The sequence below is a fragment of the Dendropsophus ebraccatus genome, chromosome 5 (assembly GCF_027789765.1).
Source record: "Dendropsophus ebraccatus isolate aDenEbr1 chromosome 5, aDenEbr1.pat, whole genome shotgun sequence".
Lineage (NCBI taxonomy): Eukaryota > Metazoa > Chordata > Amphibia > Anura > Hylidae > Dendropsophus > Dendropsophus ebraccatus.
The window spans coordinates 125,002,327-125,026,432 of NC_091458.1; the positions used below are offsets into that span (position 1 = coordinate 125,002,327).

The window sequence follows — 24,106 nt, forward strand, 5'->3', positions numbered from 1 at the left end:
GTTAAAAACCAGAAAAACTTCAAGATCACCAGATAATTGAGAATTGGTAGAAGTTTGTTGTGCCGGTTCCATGATGTGACATATGTTTTCTTTCCTTCTTTCTTTGGATTCTCTTATAATTAGAGATGAGCGAACCTCGAGCATGCTTGAGTCGATCCGAACCTGAACTTTTGGCATTTGATTGACCTTTGGGTGTTTTAAAGTAAATGTCTTGATAAATGCACTGGGGTGATATGCTTAGAAAAAAAGCTTCAGAATTCTATAGCAAATGTATATTTTGAAAATTTGTATGCACTAAAAACATGTGAAAAATTTTGCATTTGTTTGCCTATTCAGAAGTGGCCTAGAGGAAAAGTGACCCAAGGAGAAGTGCCTAGAGAGATGTATTATGTATGCACAATGTTTTATGACAGTTTGCACCATTTTTGGCTGACTAATGTACCCTTTGGAGTTATTGATAAGTCTTCCCTGCTATATTATGCCTAACCCCTTGGAGGAGGATTCCAGGCAAAATTAAGATATGTTATTACCAAACAAAAGTGCATTTTCCCTGCACTTACTACAGCATGGCGTGTTTAGGTCTCTGTAAAGTTGGTGATGTCACGTCACATAAACTGACAACACCTGCTGCTCCAGTCCGTCCCGCCACTGCTGAAGTCTGCCTGTCCGCTAAAGGAATCACCCCCTCCATCCTCCCCCTGCTCCCTCCAGCTCTCCGTGCTGGCGGCCCTCAGCACTGCTAGTCCGTCTGCTCTCTGCTACTTCTGCCTGCTCTCCTCCGCCAGCGTCCCCAGCTCCCTGTACTTTTCCCCAGGCTGCCAGCACCCTTGCCCCAGTACCGGGGGCCCTGCTTACCGCTAGTTTGGCAGCCACTGGCTCCCGCTACTTCTGCCTTCTCTCTCCTTAGCGGGGATCACCGAAGCTGGCCTCCCCCAGCTCCCTGCGCCCTTCCCCAGGTTGCCAGCTTCCATGTCCTGCTGCTCCCTGCAACCTCTGCCAGCTAGAGAAGCGTGTCGGGAGATGATCCCTGCAGCAGGGACAGCAGGCAGAAGTAGCGGGAAGTAGCAGGGCATGGGTGCTGGCAACCTGGATAAGGGCGCAGGGAGCTGGGGGGAGAGCAGACAAAAGTAGCAGGGAGCAGTGGGAGCTGGTAGCTGCCATACAAGCAGTGCCGAAGGCTGCCGGCATAGGGAGGTGCAGGGAGCTGGGGCAGGATTAGTTCATAAGATGGCTAAACATGGAGAAGCATGTGACCATGCCCCACCCTTCAGTGTTCACTGAGTCTGAATATGCCTATGGAGGACACTGGGGGGAGGGGCATGGTCACATGCTCCTCCATGTCGGTCATCTTATGGACAGAATCACCGCAGAGCAGAACAGCACAGTCTGGAGGAGGGGAGTCTGATTTTAGCTCTATAAAGTACACAGGGAACTGCTGTCAGTGCAGTGAGTACACTCACTAATACTGTCCACTGAATAATAAGTGGCCAACCCCTATAATGTGACAGACATCTTTCGGATCTATATAAATTTAACATTTTTTTTCTTTTGGGGGGGTGGGGGTGGGCACAGGCTAACTCCCAGCGCCTTACAGAATCAGTAGATGCCAATGTTCTTTCTCTGTTGCAACAGGCCACTTAGAGGCCCATCTAAGTGGCCTCGGTTCCTAGGTTATTGTAAAGTGCAAAGAAGTTCCTAGTTTCTGGCTTGTTACCTCAAGATGTCTTTCTTCTTTCTTGCTCTCCCTCCGTTCCTGAGTTCACACCCTCCCGCCACATATACACACACCCTGAAGCTTGCATTCTCACACCCTTTTTGAAATACAGTTACTGCTAATCTGAATACTTTATTCTGTGAAAATGAAAACAGTCAATAAAACAATAAAATTCACATATTTTAGGAAGAAAGGGGGGGGGTTACAAAATGGTATAAAACACAATGTTTTTATACTGACCACAAGTCCTATTTAAAGCAGACTTATTGCTCTAAGACAGACCTTCTGTCAGATTCCTGAAGTAGTTTCATGGTGATCATATCAGATTCTCTCATCTTTTTCTCCATCATCCGCATCTCATCCTTACTCTTGAGCACAGCTAACTCCAGGCGCTGTAGTTCTTGTCTGGCTTCCACGGCATCCTGAGCTAGTAGCTTTGCTTCATCCTCTGCAATCTGTACCTTTTCTGCTAGTAACTCTGCTGCTTCATTAGACCGAAGCTATGGAACATAAAAAAACAAATATACTAACATTACATAATACTTATAACATAGTAGCATAACAAACTAATCCACGATGTAGTAGGATGACATGAGTATACTAGGGTAACAGGTATAGCAACTACTCTAGGGTCCAAGAACTGAGGACCATCTACTTCTGAAAAACTGCAACAAATTTCACCTGTGTTGTTGACCCACTCGCAGCTTGACTTGCAAATACAGATACAAAAATGAAGCACAATCACTGAAGTGGGACAGAGCACAATTTTTGGTTGGGTGACCTCCCCCAACCCCCCCCCCCCCCCCCCCCCTTCGCTATGTAGCCCTAGCAGTAATGTGCATACTAACCAAAGCCTCGTTGGCTTGCCTTGCCTCCTCTTCTACCTGGAACAGTCTTCTCTCAAGGTCTTCTTTAGCTCTTTCTGCTTCTTCTCTTAGCTGTTTCTCCATCACCAGTCTCTGATGTTCTTTCTAATACACAAGGGTCTGTTAGTTTCTAATGATAATATGATTTTTCTATGACTATAAATTGATATTTAACAAGATTGACAGGTAGATGGAATGCTCAATGTTATCACCTTTTTCCTGGCTTTTTCTTCTTTGGCTTGCATTTTTATTTGCTGCATCTCAACTGAGTCCACTTTCCTCTTTGTTAGGAATAAATTATGGTTTTCAATGCAGAGATGCAAAATCTACAAAATTATAATAAAAGGTTAAAGTGAATGTTGCACCAAGTACATTGCTTTGATTATTATATGTTAATGTATCTGCACCATTGTGGGGATACTGGTGACGCGGTTCTTTTTTTTTTTTTAACCACCGCTCGATTCCCGCGCATTGCACTGTCTTTTTGGGGGACACAAGCCCACCCCGGAGCACTGGGGGCAGGTCGCCACACCCCAGTGTAATGATCTTCCCTTAATTAGAATCAATGGAGCCACGTCACAGAAGGGAGGGGGTGTCGTCACAACAGGGGCCCCCCCTGCATAAAGACCCTCATAGAGCCTCTGAAGCATGGGGGACCAAGTGGGTATACAAGTCACATTCAATTCTAAAGGCTTTTAAAAAATATATGTTTACCATGGCATGAAGACAGACAATCCTTTATATAGTAGCATTAAGTGCCATATTGAAGCTAACTTAAAAATATACACATATTTCATTCCAGCCTCAAAAATAATAAATAAAACACATATTATATATATATATATATATATATATATATATATATATATATATATATATATTAGAAAAAGATCCTGTGCTGGCATAACACTGCAGCCCCTTCACTATTTTAGTTCCAATCCACCCTCATATAAATAAGGTTGACTGTAGTTCCCAGCATAGTGGTAAGGAACACCATTGTGGCCCGTTATAGATGGAAAAATAAATCACACTTTTTTGCACTGCAATCATAATTAAAACTTGGAGGTGCCCTATTAGGCCCCATCAGGAGTACACTGCAGACATAGGGGCCTCCCTTAGGCCCTCGTCAGTCATAGTCATCAGCACCCCACAGTCTCACCACTAATGATTCATGCATTAATGCAAAGGGTTAAACTGCCATTTACAGTGCACATACTCCTTCCAGCATAGGACACCCCTCATCTGGCATGGAACACCCAGGGCTTTGCTGCAGCACTGTAAAAAGGTGCATGACATAGAATAATTCCCCTTAAGGTCTTCAAACATCTTAAACTATAGTCGTCCGTACCTGCTGCTAAAGGCAGGTTTAGCTGTGAATCTAAGGTGTATGGGGTACTCCCAACTGTCCACCAACAGGTGGTGATAGGGGTCGGGAGTGATGGAAAAATCACTGTCCAACCTCTTTGTTTCGCCCATACACTGCCAGAAAATCGGGCAGCAATGACTGCACAAGCATTGTTAGCCATGTCCGGGCAGCCCTTGTAAAAATCTTTGAGCGCTCATCGCTAAGTGTAATGGCAATACGCGACTGCCAGCTGGTGACTGTATTAAGAAAAAATTAAAACTCCTACATACCTCTCCACACTCCCTGAAGTCCTGCTAGCTTCAGCCCGCTTCTGGCATTGTTTGAATTTACAGGCCGCTCAGCTAATTTATCAATTCTCTTTATTACACAGAGCGATAATTGTCCGAATCGGCCTAATGTATGTATCGGCTCTGTGTAATAGGGCACTTAATGTTGCTGCATTACAACATGATTTATGCAAAGAAAAAAGGTAGATTTCAGCGACAGGTGCCTTTTTAACTAATAGTACTGTGATTTAGTACTTTGATTACTTTCTGACTTGTATTTCACATTGACTTACCAGTTTATTCACATTTTGTTCTTTAGAATAGAATTTAAATGTTTCATCTTTTTTATCCACGGGTGTAAACTTCAGCTGAAAATAGAAAAAGTAGCAATATTTCCACAGCTCTACAATAGCTTTTCATCCATATGTTTAGTTGTACTGGTTTTATTACACCGTATAAACCTTTTAAATCAATCTGAATGAGTAGCAATACTGCCAGGATAATTTCTGTTTGGAGAAGTCTGTATTCTACAAATGGAACACAGACTACAAATTGTTAAAGGATTGCAGCACTTTCATTCTAATTTCTTTATTTACCCTTCACATAAAATCACTTCAGACACAAAGACTGACGCGTTTCGAACAGATGATCTTAATCATAGTCTACACGCTACAAACTATTATAAAATAACCTGCATTCTGTTCAGGAGCAGGTACAGAACCATGATCCTCAGGGAGAATTAAAGGGAAGGAACAGTTCCATTGATCCATATGAATCCCTGCTCATTTTGGGCTCATTGAAGTGGGTGGTCCTGCTTAGTAATTAACCCCTTCCCGTCTGTAATCTGTATATATGTTCCTACTGCACATACCCCTTGCAGTAGCAATGTATATATACCTTCCTGCATCGACGGGGCTTCTGATGTGAGCGGGACCGCTGCTGAGAGAGCGATCCCGCTGACATCAGTGTCCGGGGCCGGAGGTATTGAGAGTCAGCTGCAATCCCGCAGCTGACTCTCATTAACCCCTTAAACGCCATGATCTAGAGCGATCACAGCGTTTAAAGTGCTCAGTGACAGATCAAGCATCTGCCATGCTGCAGGGGTCCCGTTCTTATGTACCGACGGGCGGGGATAAGCTCCTTAGCTCCATCCTGTCGGTTCGGCGATCTGTGTATAGAGTCTGCTCTCGCCGATAACACTGATCTATTCTATGCTATGGCATAGCATAGATCAGTATATGCAATCTAATGATTGCATATTTTACAGTGAATAAAAGTGTAAAAAAAATTGTAATAAATTTTTTTTTTTAAGTATTTAAAAAACCCTTATAAACCCCCTCCCAATAAAAGTTTAAAAGACCCCTTTCCCATTATAAAAATAAAAATATAAAAAATAAATAAATAAACATATTACATATCGTAGCATGTGGAATTGTCCGATCCAGTCCTCTAGGTGGAAAAATAAAAGCGCTATGGCTCTTAGAAGGTGGGGAGGAACATTGCATTAATCTGACCTGGACTTTTGTGTATCAAAGGGCTCTGTCTTGAAGGGGTTAATAGCTATTTGGGTATAAGTGTGCATGAGTAGGACAGCCCACTTAACCACCCTGTGCCTCAATGCCCAGGTCGTATTGGGACTTCAGCTTATGGGATGATATTGATCCCATAAGCTGATGTCCATAGCTCTGTCCCCTGCCACTGTTACAATCCTGTAACAGCGGCAGAGGAGAGAGGGGAGGGGGCAGAGTTTGCAGCCGTGCGCCAGCCTTACCTCCTTCCCTGCCAACCTTGGTAACCAGAATGCCCAAAAGCCTGAGGCTTACGGTATCCATGGCTACCATTGGGGCTCTGATGGTTATCAGACAGAGAATTCTCCCTCTGTAGAGGGAGAATTCTCTGTCTGAACTATCTGTCTGACTGAATTCTCCATCTGTCATCCTGCATCATAAATTAACGTCACTGCAACAGCGGGCATAGGCTGCAGCAATGTTAATTTACTGTGCAGCGCAGGAGGGGGTTAATCTCAGCGTCTCTGGGTCTATAACTTCATGCCTGCTGATTGAAATTCATTTTCGATGTTAGACATTCCCCCATAAGTCTTTTGGCTGCCACTCTGTTACTATATAAAAAAAGGCAGACACAAAATATCCATTTGTTAACTGTAATTCCACGGTTGATGAACAGTAAGTCAGGGTTTCATAATATTTGTTCGAGGCTGATACAATTTTAATCCATCAGGGGAAAAAAGTGGCCATCTAGGCTCTTAAGAACATTTTGTTAGTCTGATATTGTTGTTGCTCAGAGGTAGCATTGCCTTTATTTGCATTGTAACATATGGTTACTCACCTTCTTGGAATTATAAGAAATATTTCTGATGTCGCCCCATTTCAATGACTTTAAGGGTGATATCTTGTTATTTCTACTGTAAATATGGATTCCTTTTGCATCTACTCCAAGCAGGACATCAGAATCATTCTTAGTTTGCTGGAGACGAAAAAAAAAAAGCAATATTGATATGTACAATGACGATCTTATATCAGTTGATGTATTAAAAAGTAGTAAAAAGAAAAGCTTCATTTGTAGAGATGAGCGAGCACCAAAATACTCGAATGCTCATTACTTGAAACGAGTATTTTTCAATATGCGAGTGCTCGATTTGAGTAATGAGGCCTAATTAAATCAATGGAAGATTTAAGTATTTGACTAGGTGCCCCCCGCTCGGTTGACAGTCTGGCCCTTATGGGATTAAGTTAACCCTCTGGGGGCCAGACTGTGCTCTGTTGGTGGGAAGGGGAGTGGGGAAATTATATATACAGCTTTGGTCTTCCATCTGTCTATGCATTTCCACAGCCTTAAAGCTTGTTAAAAAGGCAGCTCAGCAACATGGCCACTTTCTTTTAGAGACAGCACCACTCTTGTCTCCAATTTGGGTGGAGTTTGGCGACGCAGTTCCATTGAAGTGGATGGAGCTTATTTCCAAACCACACCTGAACTGGAGACAAGAGTGGTGCTGTCACTGGAAGAAAGTGGCCATGTTTTTCTAACACTGGATAACCCCTTTAAACTGCTTACAGACAATCCCTTTAATATAACAGCCACCAACCCTTGCAAACAGCAGATGTATCTGCTGTCTGCCATACAATGACAGCTATTTACATTCAGCCTGTGTCCAGCAGATCAGGGAGCTGTTCCATTTTGGCAACTCTGCATTCTGACAAGATAATACACAAAGGAGTTGTCAATCCCTGTTACGTATCCGTACATCTGGTAATGTACACAGTTTGCTAAATTACTAAAATGACAAGAAAAGGCAAACTCACTGAAACTGGAAAGTAGTTCATGCCGTACATGTCCAGATCCTGTGCAATTTTTAGGTAATTCATTTCAGCTTCATCTCTAAAAGATCATAGAGAACACACAGAAAAATTCATCATATAACTGGCGGTGACATTGAGGGGCCACATTGATAAAGACCACCAAACACACTCAATCTTAGTATGGAACATTGCATCGTTTTCAGCAAAACATCTCATAAGCAGTTTAATTATTCTTGTGACTACTGTCATTTTATTCAATATTTTAGTAGATGACAGTGATATCATGTCATGTCATGTAACATTGATAGTGTGTGCCAGGCCAGCCATGTGCATTAAAGGAGTTTTCAGTGATTTTTCAGGATAGGCCATCAACATCTGATTGGTGGAGGTCTGATTCCTGGTAGCCCGTGATCAGCTGATTGAAACAGCCAATATGTTGGAATTACGACAGTTTTATTTATTTTTTATACAATGTGTGCACTGATGGATGCTTTTTTTTATAGACTTAAATAGAACACATTAGGTTAAAAAAAAAAAAAAACAACAAAGCTTTCTATTTATGGCCATTTTTTGTTCTCTTTTGACAGTGTATGTGTAAATAACAATTTCCTTAAAGGAGTTATCCAGTGCTACAAAAACATGGCCACTTTCCTCCAGAGACAGTCCCACTCTTGTCTCCAGCTTGGGTGGGGTTTTGCTGCTCAGTTCCATTGAAGTGAATGGAGCTTATTTGCAAACTGCGTGTTGTCTCTGAAAGAAAGTGGCCATGTTTTTGTAGCACTGGATAACCCCTTTAAAGATCTTGTACTACTGACCTTGGGGGTAAGACAAGAAAAAATGTCAACTATGCAATTCATTTTTCCCATTATCTTGGCAGCAATCATCAATAGTATAAAATTATCAGTAGACCATCCTATATCTATATCTATTGCCAGTGGTTAGCATCTTGAGACTGGAGAACAGCAATTTCCCAGTTGTTAATTATGTTGGTTTAATTCCAATTATTGTATATGATCCATTTAATATTAAACTTTGTTTACACAAATATCATGATTATTTTATTACAGATATGACAGGTCCAGTAGATTTCTGCATGCCAAGTTATTCGGGGTAACAAAGTGAGAGAGAGAGAGAGAGAGAGAGAAAAATTTCATGGAAAATCTATGACAGTATGATCAGTGTTAGGGTATGTGCACAGTACGGAATTTAGGCAGAAATTTCAAGCGGAATCCACGTGGGGGTCTCCGCTTGAAGTTCCGCCTGTCATAAAGATTCAATGATATTCTGAAGCTCAATCCTTCATCCGCCCAAAGAATTGACATTGAGTCTATGGGACAGGTGCACATATAGTTAGACATGTTTGAGAGTTTTCTAGAAGTGAGTTCCTTGGCATACCTAGCAATTCCTCTGTGTTCTGCATACCATGCAGTTATTTTATCCTGCCACATTTCTGATGTCATCTGGTATTGTTGAAGAACCTACAGAAACATTTACATTCATATTAGTGTATTCAGTGTGCAGAATGTATTAAAGAGGGTATCCAGCATTAGAAAAACATGGACACTTTCTTCCTGAGACAACACCACTCTTGTCTCCAGTTTGGGAGCGGTTCCATTGAAGTAAATGGAGCTTAAAGTGTAACTGTCATTTCATTGGATTTCTGCAACGTTGTTTAATTACAAAACCACACCTGAACTGGAGACAAGTTGTCTCTGGAAGAAAGTGGCCATGTTTTCCTAACGCTGGATAACCCCTTTACCAGCATAATGCAAAATACATTATATAATGAACATACACTGTTTTTGTAAGCAAATAATACAAGATATATATATATATATATATATATATATATATATATATATATATAAAATTAAGCTAATTATCCTGCCAGATCTCTGATATTACATATGTCACAGTGGGAAAATGTTTGTGTTAAGGGGTGTGCAGAGGTAGTTTCACTTTTTTTTTTAATTACGGGGGCATGTACTGTGTGTGAAGGCACTGTGAGACATTTACTGTGTGCAGGAGCACTAACAGGGAACTTACTGTGTGTGAGGGCATTATAGGGGGACTGCAGTTGTGTTGGAAGCAATAGAATCGGGAAGCGAAAGGGAATAGCTCTGATCACAAAAGACGTAACCTGTGAGTTAATCACGAGATGTAACTGCACTGTAATCATTTTTATGGTCTGCAGAGCCTGTGTAGATCTGGGATCTACCACTACATGGGCCTTGTATGGGCGTAATTAAATGGACAGCAGAGTTGAGGAAGGATTGGAGGATAGCAAGAGTGTTCAATGGCATGCGACAGAAGATGTTGCAGTAAATGATGATGCCAGATACCAGCAGTGTTGTTAAGTCAAAGTTAAGAAAAGAGCAGATGTGAAAAATGTTTTTGATTAAGAAGTGGCAGGAGGTGGTTCAGGTCATGGACGCCTAGTTTGAAAGATAGTAGAATCCCCAAGGCAGTTCATGCAACTGGGGAGAGAGGGGAGCCATTAACTGTAAGTGATACTTCAAGTGTGAAGGTGGAGTGAATTCTGTTTTTTCCATGTTAATTTTTAGAAAGTAAGAGGAGAGGGAACATATAGCCGATAGGCACTCTGGTATCCCGCATAGCAGAGGTGGCACCTCGACCAGAGAGGTTAATTTAAGTATCTGCATAGAAGTGGTAGTTAAAGTCACGAGATTGTATGATTTGTCCCAGGGCAACTATATAGATAGAAAAGAGTAGGGGCACCAAGACAGATCCTTGGGGGACTCCAAGAGTGAGAGGGACAAATGGTATATAAATGGGAGACATTAAATGTTTGTGAGGTTTGAGGAGACGGTGCAAAAAGATTAGAGGGTCAGATCATTGGCTCCTTTGATCAGGGTGGTCGGGACAGAAAACAGATTGTAGCTGGTCGAAAAGTGAGTAGATTGAAACGTAGGAGGACAGGCCAAGGTAGACATTTTATTAACATTATTAATTAATTATAGAATTAAAATTTATTAAAGAAGTTTTGAAGCCAAAGATAGGTCATGGCTTTTTGAGAATGGGTGTAATGGTTGCATGTTTAAATAAAGAAGGAATGGCGCCAGTGGTTAGTGACAGACTGATGAGTGGGTTAGGGCTGAGATATATACAGTATCCCAAGAATAAGCTGAAATTGGACAGGGTCAGGTTTACAGGTGGAGAGATGTCATATGCAGAGTAGTCTTGTCTTCAGTGGAGAAGTGCATTATGGGACAAGAGCACTAAGCTAGTGAAAATCTTTTGTTCCTAATGTGATATGCTGCTATCTGCATTACTATAGTACAGGTTACTCTAAACCAGTGCTTCTCAATTCCAGTCCTCAGGCCTCACCAACAGGTCACGTTTTCAGGATTTCCTTAGTATTTCCCTGCCTCAGGGCCGGCCTTTGGGGTGTGCGACCTGTGCGCTTGCACAGGGCGCATCACTCCCGTCTAGCTGGGGGGGCGCTGAGGCAGAGAGACAGCTGTCTTTCTGCCCGAGCGCTCCTCTAGCTGGCCGCCCGGCGCCCCCCTCCTGTGGTGGCTTCCCCCAGCCTCCCCTCCCCACGGGCGCCGCCTACTGTGTCCTATCAATCTTGTGACTGCTTGCGGTCACAAGATTGATAGGACAGTACGCCCCCGGCTGATGCGTGCTCCCTGGGAATTCTCCAGCAGAGCACGCATCAGTGACCTCTGCGTAAGCCGTTCCTGCACAGGGAGGAAGTACCGGCCCCAGCGTGCGCTGAAGTCACTGGTGTGTGCGGTGCCAGAGAGCGCGCATCGGCCGGGACGAGACGAGAGCCGCGGCGGGGGAACGAGGAATAGGTGAGTTGTGTGTGTGTGTGTGTGGGGTGGGGGTCAATCTATAAGGGGGTACACAAGGTGGAAATCTATAGGGGGAGACAGCAAGGGGTCAATCTATAAGGGAGTACACAAGGGGGCAATCTATAGGGCAAACAGCAAGGGGTCAATCTATAAGGGGGTACACAAGGGGGCAATCTATAGGGGGAGACAAGGGGTCAATCTATGAGGGGGTACACAAGGGGGCAATCTATAAGGGGGTACACAAGGGGGCAATCTATAGGGGGAGACAAGGGGTCAATCTATAAGGGGGTACACAAGGGGGCAATCTATAAGGGGGTACACAAGGGGGCAATCTATAGGGGGAGACAACAAGGGGGCAATCTATAAGGGGGTACACAAGGGGGCAATCTATAGGGGAGACAACAAGGGGGCAATCTATAAGGGGGTACACAAGGGGGCAATCTATAAGGGGGAGACAACAAGGGGGCAATCTATAGGGGAGGCATCTATAAGGGGGGGAGACAACAAGGGGGCAATATATAGGGGGGAATTTATAAGGGGGTAGACAACAAGGGGGCAATCTATAGGGGGTAGACAACAAGGGGGCAATCTATAGGGGAGACAACAAGGGGGCAATCTATAAGGGGGTACACAAGGGGGCAATCTATAGGGGGAGACAAGGGGGCAATCTATAAAGGGGTACACAAGGGGGCAATCTATAGGGGGAGACAACAAGGGGGCAGTCTATAAGGGGGTACACAAGGGGGCAGTCTATAAGGGGGTACACAAGGGGGCAATCTATAGGGGGAGACAACAAGGGGGCAATCTATAAGGGGGTACACAAGGGGGCAATCTATAAGGGGGTACACAACAAGGGGGCAATCTATAGGGAGGCATCTATAAGGGGGAGACAACAAGGGGGCAATCTATAGGGGAGGCATCTATAAGGGGGGGAGACAACAAGGGGGCAATATATAGGGGGGAATTTATAAGGGGGTAGACAACAAGGGGGCAATCTATAGGGGGTAGACAACAAGGGGGCAATCTATATGGGGGATCTATAAGGGGGTAGACAACAAGGGGGAAATCTATTGGGGAGGCATCTGTAAGGGGGTAGACAACATAAGGGGGCAATCAATAGGGGAGGCATCTATAAGGGGGGAGACAACATAAGGGGGCAATCAATAGGGGAGGCATCTATAAGGGGGGAGACAACATAAGGGGGCAATCAATAGGGGAGGTATCTATAAGGGGGGAGACAACATTAGGGGGCAATCTGTAAGGGGACAATCTATAAGAGGGGACAACATAAGGGGGCAAGCTATAAGGGGGGACAACATAAGGGGGCTATCTATAAAGGGGACAACAAGGGGGGCGATCTATAAGGGGGCAATCTATAAGAAGATACAACATAAGGGGGCCATCTGTAAGGGGGATGGACAACACAGGGGGGGCCATCTATAAGGGTGACAATACGGGGGCCATCTATAAGGGGATGGACAACACGGGGCCATTTATAAGGGGTACAACATAGAGGGGCCATCTGTAAGAGGGGCAGAGGGGACAACATGGGGGGAATCTGTAAGAGGGGCAAAGGGGACAACATGGGGGCCATCTGTAAGAGGGGCAGAGGGGACAACATGGGGGCCATCTGTAAGAGGGGCAGAGGGGACAACATGGGGGTGCATCTGTAAGGGAGACTACAAAGAGGGGGCCATTTATAAGGGAGGGCTACAGAGAGGGGGGCCATATACCATAAGGGGACTACACAGAGGGTGGTTCTTATGGAGATCCACTTAGGGCCATATATAGGGAAGTCTAAACAAGGGGCCATCTATAAGGAGGCTACACAGGGGGGGGATATACTATAAGGGGGTCACATAGAGTCAGCCTACCCACTAACTGAGGGTGTAAAGGGGCCAATACAGATGTGCAGTTAGTATAGAGATGAGGATGATGCCAGAGTGAGGAGTCTAATATGTCTGTCTGGCAGATTCTGTGGATTTGTGGCTCGGAGAAGTTCTCATGATGGCCCAGGGCAGATGGAGAAGAAGATGAAAAGGGAAGAACTCCGATCAGAGAAGACGTCTCCTGTGAGTCACTGGATATAACTTCACTTTCCCTTACGTCCTCAGCAGCAGCACAAATGGGGGAAGATCCTATCTTCCTGCAATGGTAGGACAGATGGTACTAATAAAAGATTGATTAGGAGCCCTATAAGAAGGCCATACAGACCCCTCCTCCTTGTGTTTTTTTCTGTCCTCCTGTGGGACAGGTGGTAGGAGAGGGAAGCAGGCTCAGGCCTATGTTTGTGTCTGACTTTCCTTTCCAAAGATTCTTCCTTTCCACATGGTCGTGTGGAGAGGGGAAATTTATAGAAATGTTGTTTTTCCTGCTCTGCTGTATCAGAGAGGAGATTATTTACTTTTTAGTAGAGTTATCGCTCAGCTTCTCTGCTGTATGGAGCCGCTGTGTGAGGGAAGCCATGAAGCTGCTGCAGTAAGTATCATGGTGCTGCCAGACCTGTGTCCTCACCTGGGCGGCTGCTAATGTTTCTTGATACTTCAGCAAGGTAAGATATGCTGTTTTTTCTTTTGAGCTGGAAGCCTGGCATGTGTATCAGGAGGATTATTGGATATATATATGTTGTATGAGGCTTTTATGCCTCAAATGTTTCGTTTCAATGTTTTTCACTTTTTTTAACATTTGTTGTGCAAGTCCTGTTAGACTGCTTCACTATATGAGTGACCTATGTAACTATAGTGAGTATACATGAACACAGCTTTAAAGCTGCTAGTTGGGTATTTAGTACACCTGCTGTCTCATTATTTTCTCCAGTACTGCTACAATGAAACTGTGTATGTGTGTGAACACAGCCCTAGAGCTGCTAATTGTGTACACCTGTTGCCTCATTACTTTCTATAGTACTGCCATCGGATGATGCAGTGAAGCTATAAAACTGTGTTTGTGTGTGCACACAACCCTAGAGCTGTTAGTTGTGCAGTGTGCACACCTACTGCCTGATTACTTTCTATAGCACTGCTACCAGATGATGCAGTGAAGCTCTGAAACTGTATGTGAACACAGCCCTAGAGCTGCTAATTGTGCACACCTACTGCCTCATTACTTTCTATAGCACTGCTACCAGATGATGCAATGAAGCTATAAAACTGTGTGCACACAACCCTAGAGCTGCTAGTTGTGCAGTGTGCACACCTGCTGCCTGATTACTTGCTATAGTACTGCTACCAGATGATGCAGTGAAGCTCTGAAACTGTATGTGAACACAGCCCTAGAGCTGCTAATTGTGTACACCTGTTGCCTCATTACTTTCTATAGTACTGCCATCGGATGATGCAGTGAAGCTATAAAACTGTGTGTGTGTGTGTTTGTGTGTGCACACAACCCTAGAGCTGCTATTTGTGCATTGTGAACACCTGCTGACTAATTACTTTCTATAGTACTGCTACCAGATGATGCAGTGAAATTGTGTGTGTGAACACAGCCTTAGAATTGTAGTTGTGTAGTGTGTATACCTGCGGTCTGATTACTTTTCCAGTATTTCTATCAGATGATACAATGAAGCTATAAAACTGTGTATGAACACAGCCTTAGAGTTATTGTGTAGTGGTAGATACACCTCCTGTCTAATAACTTTCACTAATACTGCTAACAGATGACGCAGTCACCCTATGGAGCGTCTGTGTGCTACTCCAGTGCTGCCATTTAAGAATGCAGTGAAGCTACTGTGTATGAACACGGCCTTAGAATTGTTAGTTGTATACTATACACCTGCTGTCTATTTACTTTCACTATACTGCTATCAGATGATATAGTGATCATGTGGACCTTCTGTGTGCTGACATTTAAGAAGGCAGTGAAGCTACTGTGTGTGAACACTGCCTTAGAATTTAGTTGTGTACTATGTACACCTGCTGTTTAATTACCTTCACTAATACTGCTATCAGATGATGGTTATCATGTGGACCTTCTGTGTGCTGCTATTTAAGAATGCAGTGAAGTTATGAAGCCACTGTGTGTGAACATTGCCTTAGAATTGTAGTGTACTGTGTAACACCTGCTGTCTGATTTCTTTCACTATACTGCTATCAGATGATGCAGTGCCCTGTGAAGCTACTGTGTGTGAACACAGCCTTAGAGTTGGTAGTTGTGTACTGGATACATCTATCTGATTACTTTCCCTAATACTGCTATCAGATTATATAGTGACCATATGGAGCTATGTGTGTGAGCACATGCTTAGAGCTGCTGGATGTGTACTGGATACACCTGCTATCTGATTACTTTCCCTAATACTGCCATCAGATGATGCAGTGATTCTATGGAGCTTTTTTGCGCTGCTCCAGTGCTGCTATTTAAGAATGCAGTAAAGCTACTGTGTGTGAACATGGCCTTAGGATTGTAGATGTGTACTAATCCTATCTGATTAGTACTGTTATCAGATAATGCAGTGACCTATGAAGCTACATCCTTAGAGATGCTGGATGTGTACTGTGTATACCTGCAGTATAATTACTCTGTAATACTGTGTACACCTGCTGTCTAGTTACACTCTGTAATACTGATATCAGATGATGCAGTGACCCTATGGAGCTTCTGTGTACTGAAGGATGCAGTAAAGCTATGAAGCTATGTGTGAACACTGCTTTAGGATTGCTGGTTGCATATTCATTGCACCTGTGTGTCTGATTCCAGGCACTCTGCACTAGTCTGTTAGTCGGCCGGTCAGTCTGGCACAACTTCCATCCTTGGATGTAGCAGGATTCTGGTAACAGAACTTCTGGGGAAAAAGCTTTCTTGGCGTACAGATCCTGCAAGATTCCACTTTAAGGTGGCAGAGAATTCATTTGTGGATTGCAACTTTTTCTCAGAAGAGACAATGACTGCTTAAGATTTTACATCTGAATGATAATCTACAGGCTGAACTGGATGGAGTCCGAGGTCATGGCTCCTTCAGACGCACAAAGTCCTTGTTCAAAAAAAAAAAAAAAAAAAAAAAAAAATAAATAAAATAAATGTCTATATTACTATAGCTGAGCAGTATACTTGGCTGCCCGATCCCCACAGTTTGGAGACTGGACCTTTGTTGTAAGGGGGCAGATGTTCACTCCAATATAAAGATAGTTGGATCTGTATTGGACATTCTCATGAAAGTCTAATAAGAGAAGGAACTTCTACTTTGTTCCACATTCCGTAGGAATTCTAGTATGGAAGGTAAAGGAAAGAATCCTGCACAAGAAGGACCAGACGTCTCGGAGGCCTTGGGGATGGGGACAAGAACTTGTGACTACGTCTTTTCTGACAATTTATTTCCATAATGAGAGAGGTCTGTACCAGTGTTATATGATAGGAAAGGCTACCATATTGAATTTTGATCTGTGGGTCCCTCCTAGGGGGATGTTATCTGACCGTGTATACCTGTATACAGCCTCCTCTGAGGAGGGTGCTGTATGTGGGATCTATGATCTGTGGGTCCCTCCTAGGGGGATGTTATCTGACCGTGTATACCTGTATACGGCCTCCTCTGAGGAGGGTGCTGTATGTGGGATCTATGATCTGTAGGTCCCTCCTAGAAGAAGGATGTTATCTGACCAGGTATACCTGCATGTACCTGTATACAGCCTCCTCTGAGAAGGCGGTTGTATGGAGGATTTATGCTCTGTAGTTCCCTCCTAGAAGAAGGACGTTATCTGGCCATGTATACCCACATGTACCTGTCTACAGACAAAAGCTGCATATTCCTTTTACATCAAGACCCTTTGTACAAGGCAATTGGCATTCTTTTCAATTTACAGCCCTTCTATCTGGAATAATCTTGGCTCCATCTACAGTCACCAAGAGGATGTCTATTGTACTTTGACTGTTTGAGAAAATTGAAGCTCATCATTGTTTTCTGGCATCGAACAATTCCTAAGGAGGAGAATAGATCCCCAGTCTGTGACTTTCTTCCTCCAGAGAGATTACAGAAGTTGACACAAGTCGGGGTTCTCAGCACTCCCCAGTTGCTGTCACTTCATCTGATACTCTTGGGTCTTATGTCTACACTGGAAATAACACCCAGAGACAAGGATAGCTTTTCCTGCTCAATGGCAGCAGTCTCCCAATGAAGTGGGTAGAGAAAACCATTGATATATCAAGCAGTGGGGCGCTTGTATGAGCAACGGGCAAGGAAGCCTTAATCCCCATCAGAAATGTTGCTGGCATCCAACATATGAAGGGAATACTAGTCCACTCCAGCACACCAATCTATGGTAAGCTATCAGTATAAGATCAAAACCGCATCTAGGATGGCGCATACCGATCTTTATAGGGGCACTACTGGAGGCAGGGGCATTTTGTCTGCTGGCAATCTATGCTGCGATGTAACCCTGTCGGAGGAACGGTCTCTGGACCAGAAGCTTTCTGGAAAATTGCATGGAGGATAGACCTATCCCTATTCAAGGTTCAAATTGGAAAACCTTTTTTCCTCACTCCTAAAAAGCCCAGAGTCTTGCAGAATCTGAGACAAGGTTGGGCCTTGGTCAGCCTCATTTGCCCCTATTGACCCAAGAGGGCATGGTTCACAATGGTGAGCCCCCTGCCTAAGAATCTTCTGGGAACTCTCCCAGTCTCCCCAGCTACTGACAGAGTAGCAGAGATTACTCCCAGCGTCCCTGCCAGGTGTGGGCAGAGTCTAAAAATCTTGCAAGTAGCAAGTCTCTGGTTTCATGATGGCCTCTTATATTATCTAAAAGCATGGCGCTAATTCCATAGGAATAATCTGGAGGCTTCTGTATACCCTCAGTTAATAACTCAAGAGGGCAGGCTTGTCCGAAGCTTGACTGCCGTCAATAAGGTGGGAATTGATATGCTGTCAAAGTGGTGACCACTCTTCTGCAGTCCAGAGCCACAACTGCCTACAGAACCTACCTGAAGGTAAAGAAGATGTTTGAAGCCTGGTGGGTGAAAGTCTCTTCCACATCTCCATTGTTACAATCCATTACTCCTGCCAACACGGGAGAGAAGGAGCTTCATCCCTTAGATGTGGGAAGGGCTTGGAGCATGTATATTGAACGGACAAACTCCTTTAGGTAATCTAACCACTTGTTTTTATCCTTTGCAGGGAAAAACAAAGGATGCAAGTCATCCAAAGCTTCTCTGTCCAGATGGATAAGGGAAGTCATCTCCATATGCTAACAAGAAGCTGGATTACAGGTACCTGGTGCAATCAAGACACATTCAATGAGGGCAATATCATCCACATGGGCTGAAAAAAGATCTGTACCCTTGGAACAAATATGCAGGACTGCTTCATGGTAGTCCGTCAATACCTTTTGTCAAGCACTATAGACTAGATATTCACGAGTCAACCAGTTTTTGGCTCAGCCATTCTGTCTTCTGTAATGTAATGGCCCTCCCTAGTCTGTTTTCATAGCTTGCTATATCCCCATTTGTGCTGCTGCTGAGGACGTAAGGGAAAGGATAATTTTTTACTCACCGTAAATTTTCTTTCCTGTAGTCCGAAGCAGCAGCACAGACTTCCCGCCCTGATTTAAACAAACTATTATTTATGCAGCATACCTTGATTGTTTTAATGCCTTATTAACTAAGATTTTATTATGAATTTTAAATTTTTTTCGTCGTTAGAATTAACACAAGGAGGAGGGGTCTGTATGGCCTTCTTATAGGGCTCCTAATCAATCTTTTATTAGTACCATCTGTCCTACCATTGCAGGAAGATAGGATCTTCCCCCATTTGTGCTGCTGCTTCGGACTACAGGAAAGAAAATTTACGGTGAGTAAAAAATTATCCTGTAATGTATATGGTGTACAGAGCTGTGTAGGGCTGGCTCTACCTCTATAGTGATCTGTGTACAGAGGATTTTATTCAGTAGCAGCAGTGGTATTAGTCAGTATGTGGTGGTGTTATTCAGTATCAGTGGTGGTGTTAGTCAGTAGCAGCTGCGGTGTTAGTCAGTATGTGGTGGTGTTAGTTAGTATGTGGTGGTAGTCAGTATGCGGTGGTATTAGTCAGTATGCGGTGGTAATATTTGTTACTTGTAGTCTGGTACTTTGTTTTATTGGATTTAGTATACTGATTTGGTCAGTAACAATATGATAGTGATGGTAGTGGTTGTGGTGTGGCAGTAATGTTTGGGAGGGTCGGGTGATGGGTGCTGGATATTGTCTGGAGGAGTAGGAGCTTTATAACACCTTGAGGGGGTCTCAGCAGACCCGTGGGGGGGGGGGGGGGCGCCGAAAAAAAGTTTCGCACAGGGCGCCAATTACCTTAAGGCCGGCCCTGCCCTGCCTGGTGATCTAATTATACTCCGTGAATCAGGTATTATCACAGGTGTTCTTTGTATGGGATATCCTCAAAACATGACCTGTTGGTGAGGCCTGAGGACTGGAATTGAGAATCATTGCTCTAAACAATGTGGGGGTTAATACTCACTCGTTTTGGTAATAATTCTTCTTGAGATAGAAATCCAGGCTGGTGAATATTAGGATTGTAATCGCCATACTATTATAAAAGATAGTTAAAGATTGATTACATATTTATAGATCTGCAAATCTAAAAAAAACTATAAAGGATAGGTTTAAAATGCTTTGTGGTAGCCAAGGGGGCCACTGATGGTATGCTGCAGGCTAGGTGGGTGTTGTAGTTCCTCTGGGATGTCACATGGCAGAGTGGTATTGCTATCTCAATGTCTCTTGTATGACTCTCACTCTTTGTTATGATAGTTGTTTCAGTGATGCAAAGTGCAGGAATGAGACCTCTGTACAATATGGTTCCATAAAACAACATTCACACTGACAGTCTGTGTGACACCAGTAGATAGAGAAGACGATAGTGGCTCTCTGTGGAATCACCTCTTCACAGATCACAGAGCATGTCAGTAATATTTCACATTCATGTCAAGGGAACAGACTGTCTATGGTTGTCTATGTCCATGAATCTTGCTGTAAAGCATGTCACTAAATGCTGTTAGGAACAGCTCGTGCAAGATGGCAGCCCTCATAACAATATACAAAAAGTGAAATAAAAAAAAACCTATGATCAGAAAATAAAAACAGATTAAAAGACAATTTTTTGGCCCACTAGCTTAAAGTGAAATGCAGAAACATGACCAGCGCAATAGAGAAAAAGCATGAGCAGCACAAAACAAACAGCATACATACGCATGCTGCATTAAAGGAGAAGTCTGGCCAAAAGTATTTTTTAATATGTTATTACTTATGGAAATTTAGATAAATTCCTATTGTACATTAATAATGGGAAATGCACTTATACTGCTATTTGCCTTAATTTAGTAGATCAGGCAGGGTTCAGATTCTGTAAAAAAAACGTGATGTCACGAATCAGTTGTAATTCCTATGGAGTGTCCAGCAGGGGGCACTCTAAATGTATAAGTCTATGGAACTGTATTGTATATGCAACTGTATGTGATGTTTCACAGGGGTGCAGGGCAGAGAGGGACCAGGCTCACACCTGGAAAGAGGGAGATAGATGGCACCGAGCAGGGAGGGAGAAAGGTGCCCGTAAATCTAACTACCTCCCCCCTCCCTCCCTGCTCAGTGTGTGGGACACATACACACAGTACTACTACTCACATCATCTGCTCACACAGCTGGCCGCACTCATGTGAGCAACACTTTCCCCCAGCAGATGAGCGTCCTGCCGAGAGCTGCATGATGTGACCCCTGGCAGCTCTCATCATCTGTCGGGGGTAAGTGTGGCTCTCATGAGAGCCACAGAATTACAGAAGAGTGACCAACCGGCACTCATAGTGGGCACTGGCCTCAGTACAGGTGTTGTAAAGGCTTTCATTATGTGTAAGTGTTCTCACCTTGGCTTGGACAGCATATGAAGCCAAAAGAACTGAGGCCTCTGGAGAGCAAATGATTTTTTCATCCAAAATCTGCTTTTTAACCTAGTATATAATGGGAAGATTCACGTAAATTTACTATTTTGCACACACTTTTACCAGTCATAATTACAGTGGCAAGCTAAGAAAAAGATTAACCACAAGATACATAGATGGGAGGCAGAAGAGCGAATATAAATGACTATTAATCCTTATCATCAATAACCATATAATGTTAGTAAATGATATGTCCACCGTTGCAATCAGCTTCCTTATATTTCTGTAAGCATGTAAAATCAAATATAGGGCACCTTTATAAATAGTATAACAAATGTTCTACTGCTTTGTGTATAGAGCCTATATGCAGTTCTATGGATTTCCATGCTTACAGGCAACAAAGAAACCCAGTGTAGTCTGGTCGTGCAGTCATGGGTTACTTCATCTGCCCCCTGCATCCTCTAGACAGCAAAGAAGGGGCAGATGGTCATATGGAATGACTACAGGATCAGACTACACCATGTTTGTTTGTAGTCTGTACCCATAGAGACACATAGGTCTGTACAGAAGTTATAGATGCTAAACATCTAACAATCTTATCAACAACCGATCAAGAGCAGCAAGCTCTATTGTGTGAACTGACAGGTTCTGTGTGAACATTGTATGAACTGATGTCAGTTATTCGTGCGGCTGGTTAGAATCCAGGCTGGAGTGTATTGGAGTGCAAATTGCAACAACAGCCGTGATGTATACAAAACATACATTGTGTGAACATGGCCTAAGGCTGTCTGCAGTAGCCTGAAACAATCAAGTGTAGAAAACATCGAAAATTGCAGATTTTTGGTCACATCACATCCAGAAAAATTTGAAAAAAAAGTGATCAAAAAGTTGCATATACGCAAGTGAGACACCGACAAAAAGTACAGATCATGGCACAAAACACAACGCCTCAAATAGGCCCATAGACCAACAAATAAAAACGCTATAAAGATAATCAAAGAGCAATTTTAAACATTAACTTTTATTAAAAAAAGTTCTACTTTTGTAAAAGCAGTAAAATAAAATTAAAAAGTCAATTGTCCATTGTTGTAATCATACTGACTTGAGGAACACAGATAACATGTCAGTTTTACCACAGGGTAAATTGTGTAAAACAGATATGATAAAATAATCCTGAAATCTTGCAGTTTGCATTCTCACCACTAGGCCTAAACTGAGGCTTCTCAACTATCTGTGGTGCTAAGAGGAGGCTGCTGTAAAGTGATCTGTACAGCATTGCAGCAACATGTGACACCATTAGATAGAGGAGACAATAGCAGCTCCCTGTGGAATGACCTCTTCAAAGGTCACAGAGTATGTTCAGTGATTTTTCACATCCATCTCTAGGGGACGGACGCTGTCTATTGTCGTCTATGTCTATGAGACTTGCTGTAAAGCATGTCACTAACTGCTGTTAAGAACAGCTCAACAAGATGGCAGCCCCCATAACAATGTACAAAATGTGAAATAAAAATAAAAATTACAGTCAGAAACTAGAAACAGATTAGAACGAAAGAGCATTTTTTTGTATCTGACAATTGATTTGGTGACACATTCCTTTTAAATCAGGTTGTCCTTTGTTATCTAACATGCATCAATAATGTACTGAATATCCTTGATCATGTACAATGTTTGTTTTATGGCACACTATGATCTAAAACAATATTTTTTCACTTTCAATTGAGCCCATAAATACATTACAAATTAAGCTTTATGGTCACATACTAAAAATCCCTATTAAAAATGTATAAAGAACATGCCTCTAAATGAGTAATAATTTCTGGATGAAGCAGACTCTTTCAATTAATCATTAGCTTTCAGAGATGCTAAATGAGTCTACAGTTAACACGCACAGATGATATTTCCAGTTTACTATCAAATATTAGCAAGTATTTTACAGCTCATTAGAAGCTCATGTTATAGTATAGCCAAGGGAATGAAAGCAGAGCCTTAAAGTGGATACAGATACTTCCATTAAAAAGCAATTACGCTGTGTTCATAAACCGTATCCAGACTATATAAGACCTATCCCAAGTCACAAAACAATGATAAACCTGATCAATTCATAGAACGTTCTGCATTCTTTAATATCTACTCTCAGCTAATTAATAAAATAATTGTGAAATAATGGTGAGGTGAAACACATCTAAATGGAAGCCTTTTATTTCTGTTCTCTTGCCTTTATGAGCCAATATATTCCGCAGTGCTGTACAGAGACTGTCAGTTATATAGGAAGCTAATCGTCCTACTGAATATATATGACAGAAAGTTATACAGGTTTGTAAATTACTTCTATTTAAAAATCTAAAGTCTTCCAGTACTTATCAGCTGCTGTATGTCCTGCAGGAAGTGGTGTATTCTTTCCAGTCTGACACAGTTCTCTCTCCTGCCACCTCTGTCTATGACAGGAACTGTCCAGAGCAGTAGATGTTTTCTATGGGGATTCCTGTCACGAACAGAGGTGGCAGCAGAGAGCGCACTTTCTGTATATGGGGTATTTTGTGTCTCATTGAAAGGGGTTATCCAGTGCTACAAAAACATGGCCACTTTTGTACCACTCTTGTCTCCAGATTGGGTGGGGTTTGAAACTCAGTTCCTTTAAAGTAAATGGAGCTTAATTGTAAACCACACTTGAACTGGAGACAAGAGTGGGGCAAAAGTAGCCATCTTTTTGGGTGAGCGGAGAGTGGAGGGGAACAAGGCATCCCATTGAAACAGATAGCAGACGGGATTCCGAGCTGAGTTTGCAGGCGGGTTTCCGCTTGGAATTTACACCTGTTTTCCGTAGTGTGAACTACTGCTAAAACTCCAGTCTTTTTTTCTTATTGCAAGGTCAAGTTCCTCTTTTACTATACACAGTATCTGATAGCAG

The 24,106-nt window shown here is 42.9% G+C and overlaps 1 protein-coding gene across 2 annotated transcripts in view; it reads right to left on the bottom strand.

Annotated features, from left to right (window-relative positions):
• Positions 1 to 24,106, bottom strand: part of LOC138792984 (merlin-like) — a 57,921-nt gene that overhangs the window by 15,583 nt on the left and 18,232 nt on the right. For both annotated transcript variants that reach the window (XM_069971181.1, XM_069971182.1), the window contains exons 5-13: positions 21,181 to 21,264; positions 19,785 to 19,853; positions 8,925 to 9,007; positions 7,533 to 7,608; positions 6,559 to 6,696; positions 4,506 to 4,580; positions 2,793 to 2,906; positions 2,563 to 2,685; positions 1,997 to 2,214 (exon numbers count right to left, since the gene is read on the bottom strand). In XM_069971181.1, the coding sequence (XP_069827282.1) occupies positions 1,997 to 2,214; positions 2,563 to 2,685; positions 2,793 to 2,906; positions 4,506 to 4,580; positions 6,559 to 6,696; positions 7,533 to 7,608; positions 8,925 to 9,007; positions 19,785 to 19,853; positions 21,181 to 21,264 (980 nt within the window). The remainder of the gene's footprint in view (positions 1 to 1,996; positions 2,215 to 2,562; positions 2,686 to 2,792; positions 2,907 to 4,505; positions 4,581 to 6,558; positions 6,697 to 7,532; positions 7,609 to 8,924; positions 9,008 to 19,784; positions 19,854 to 21,180; positions 21,265 to 24,106) is intronic.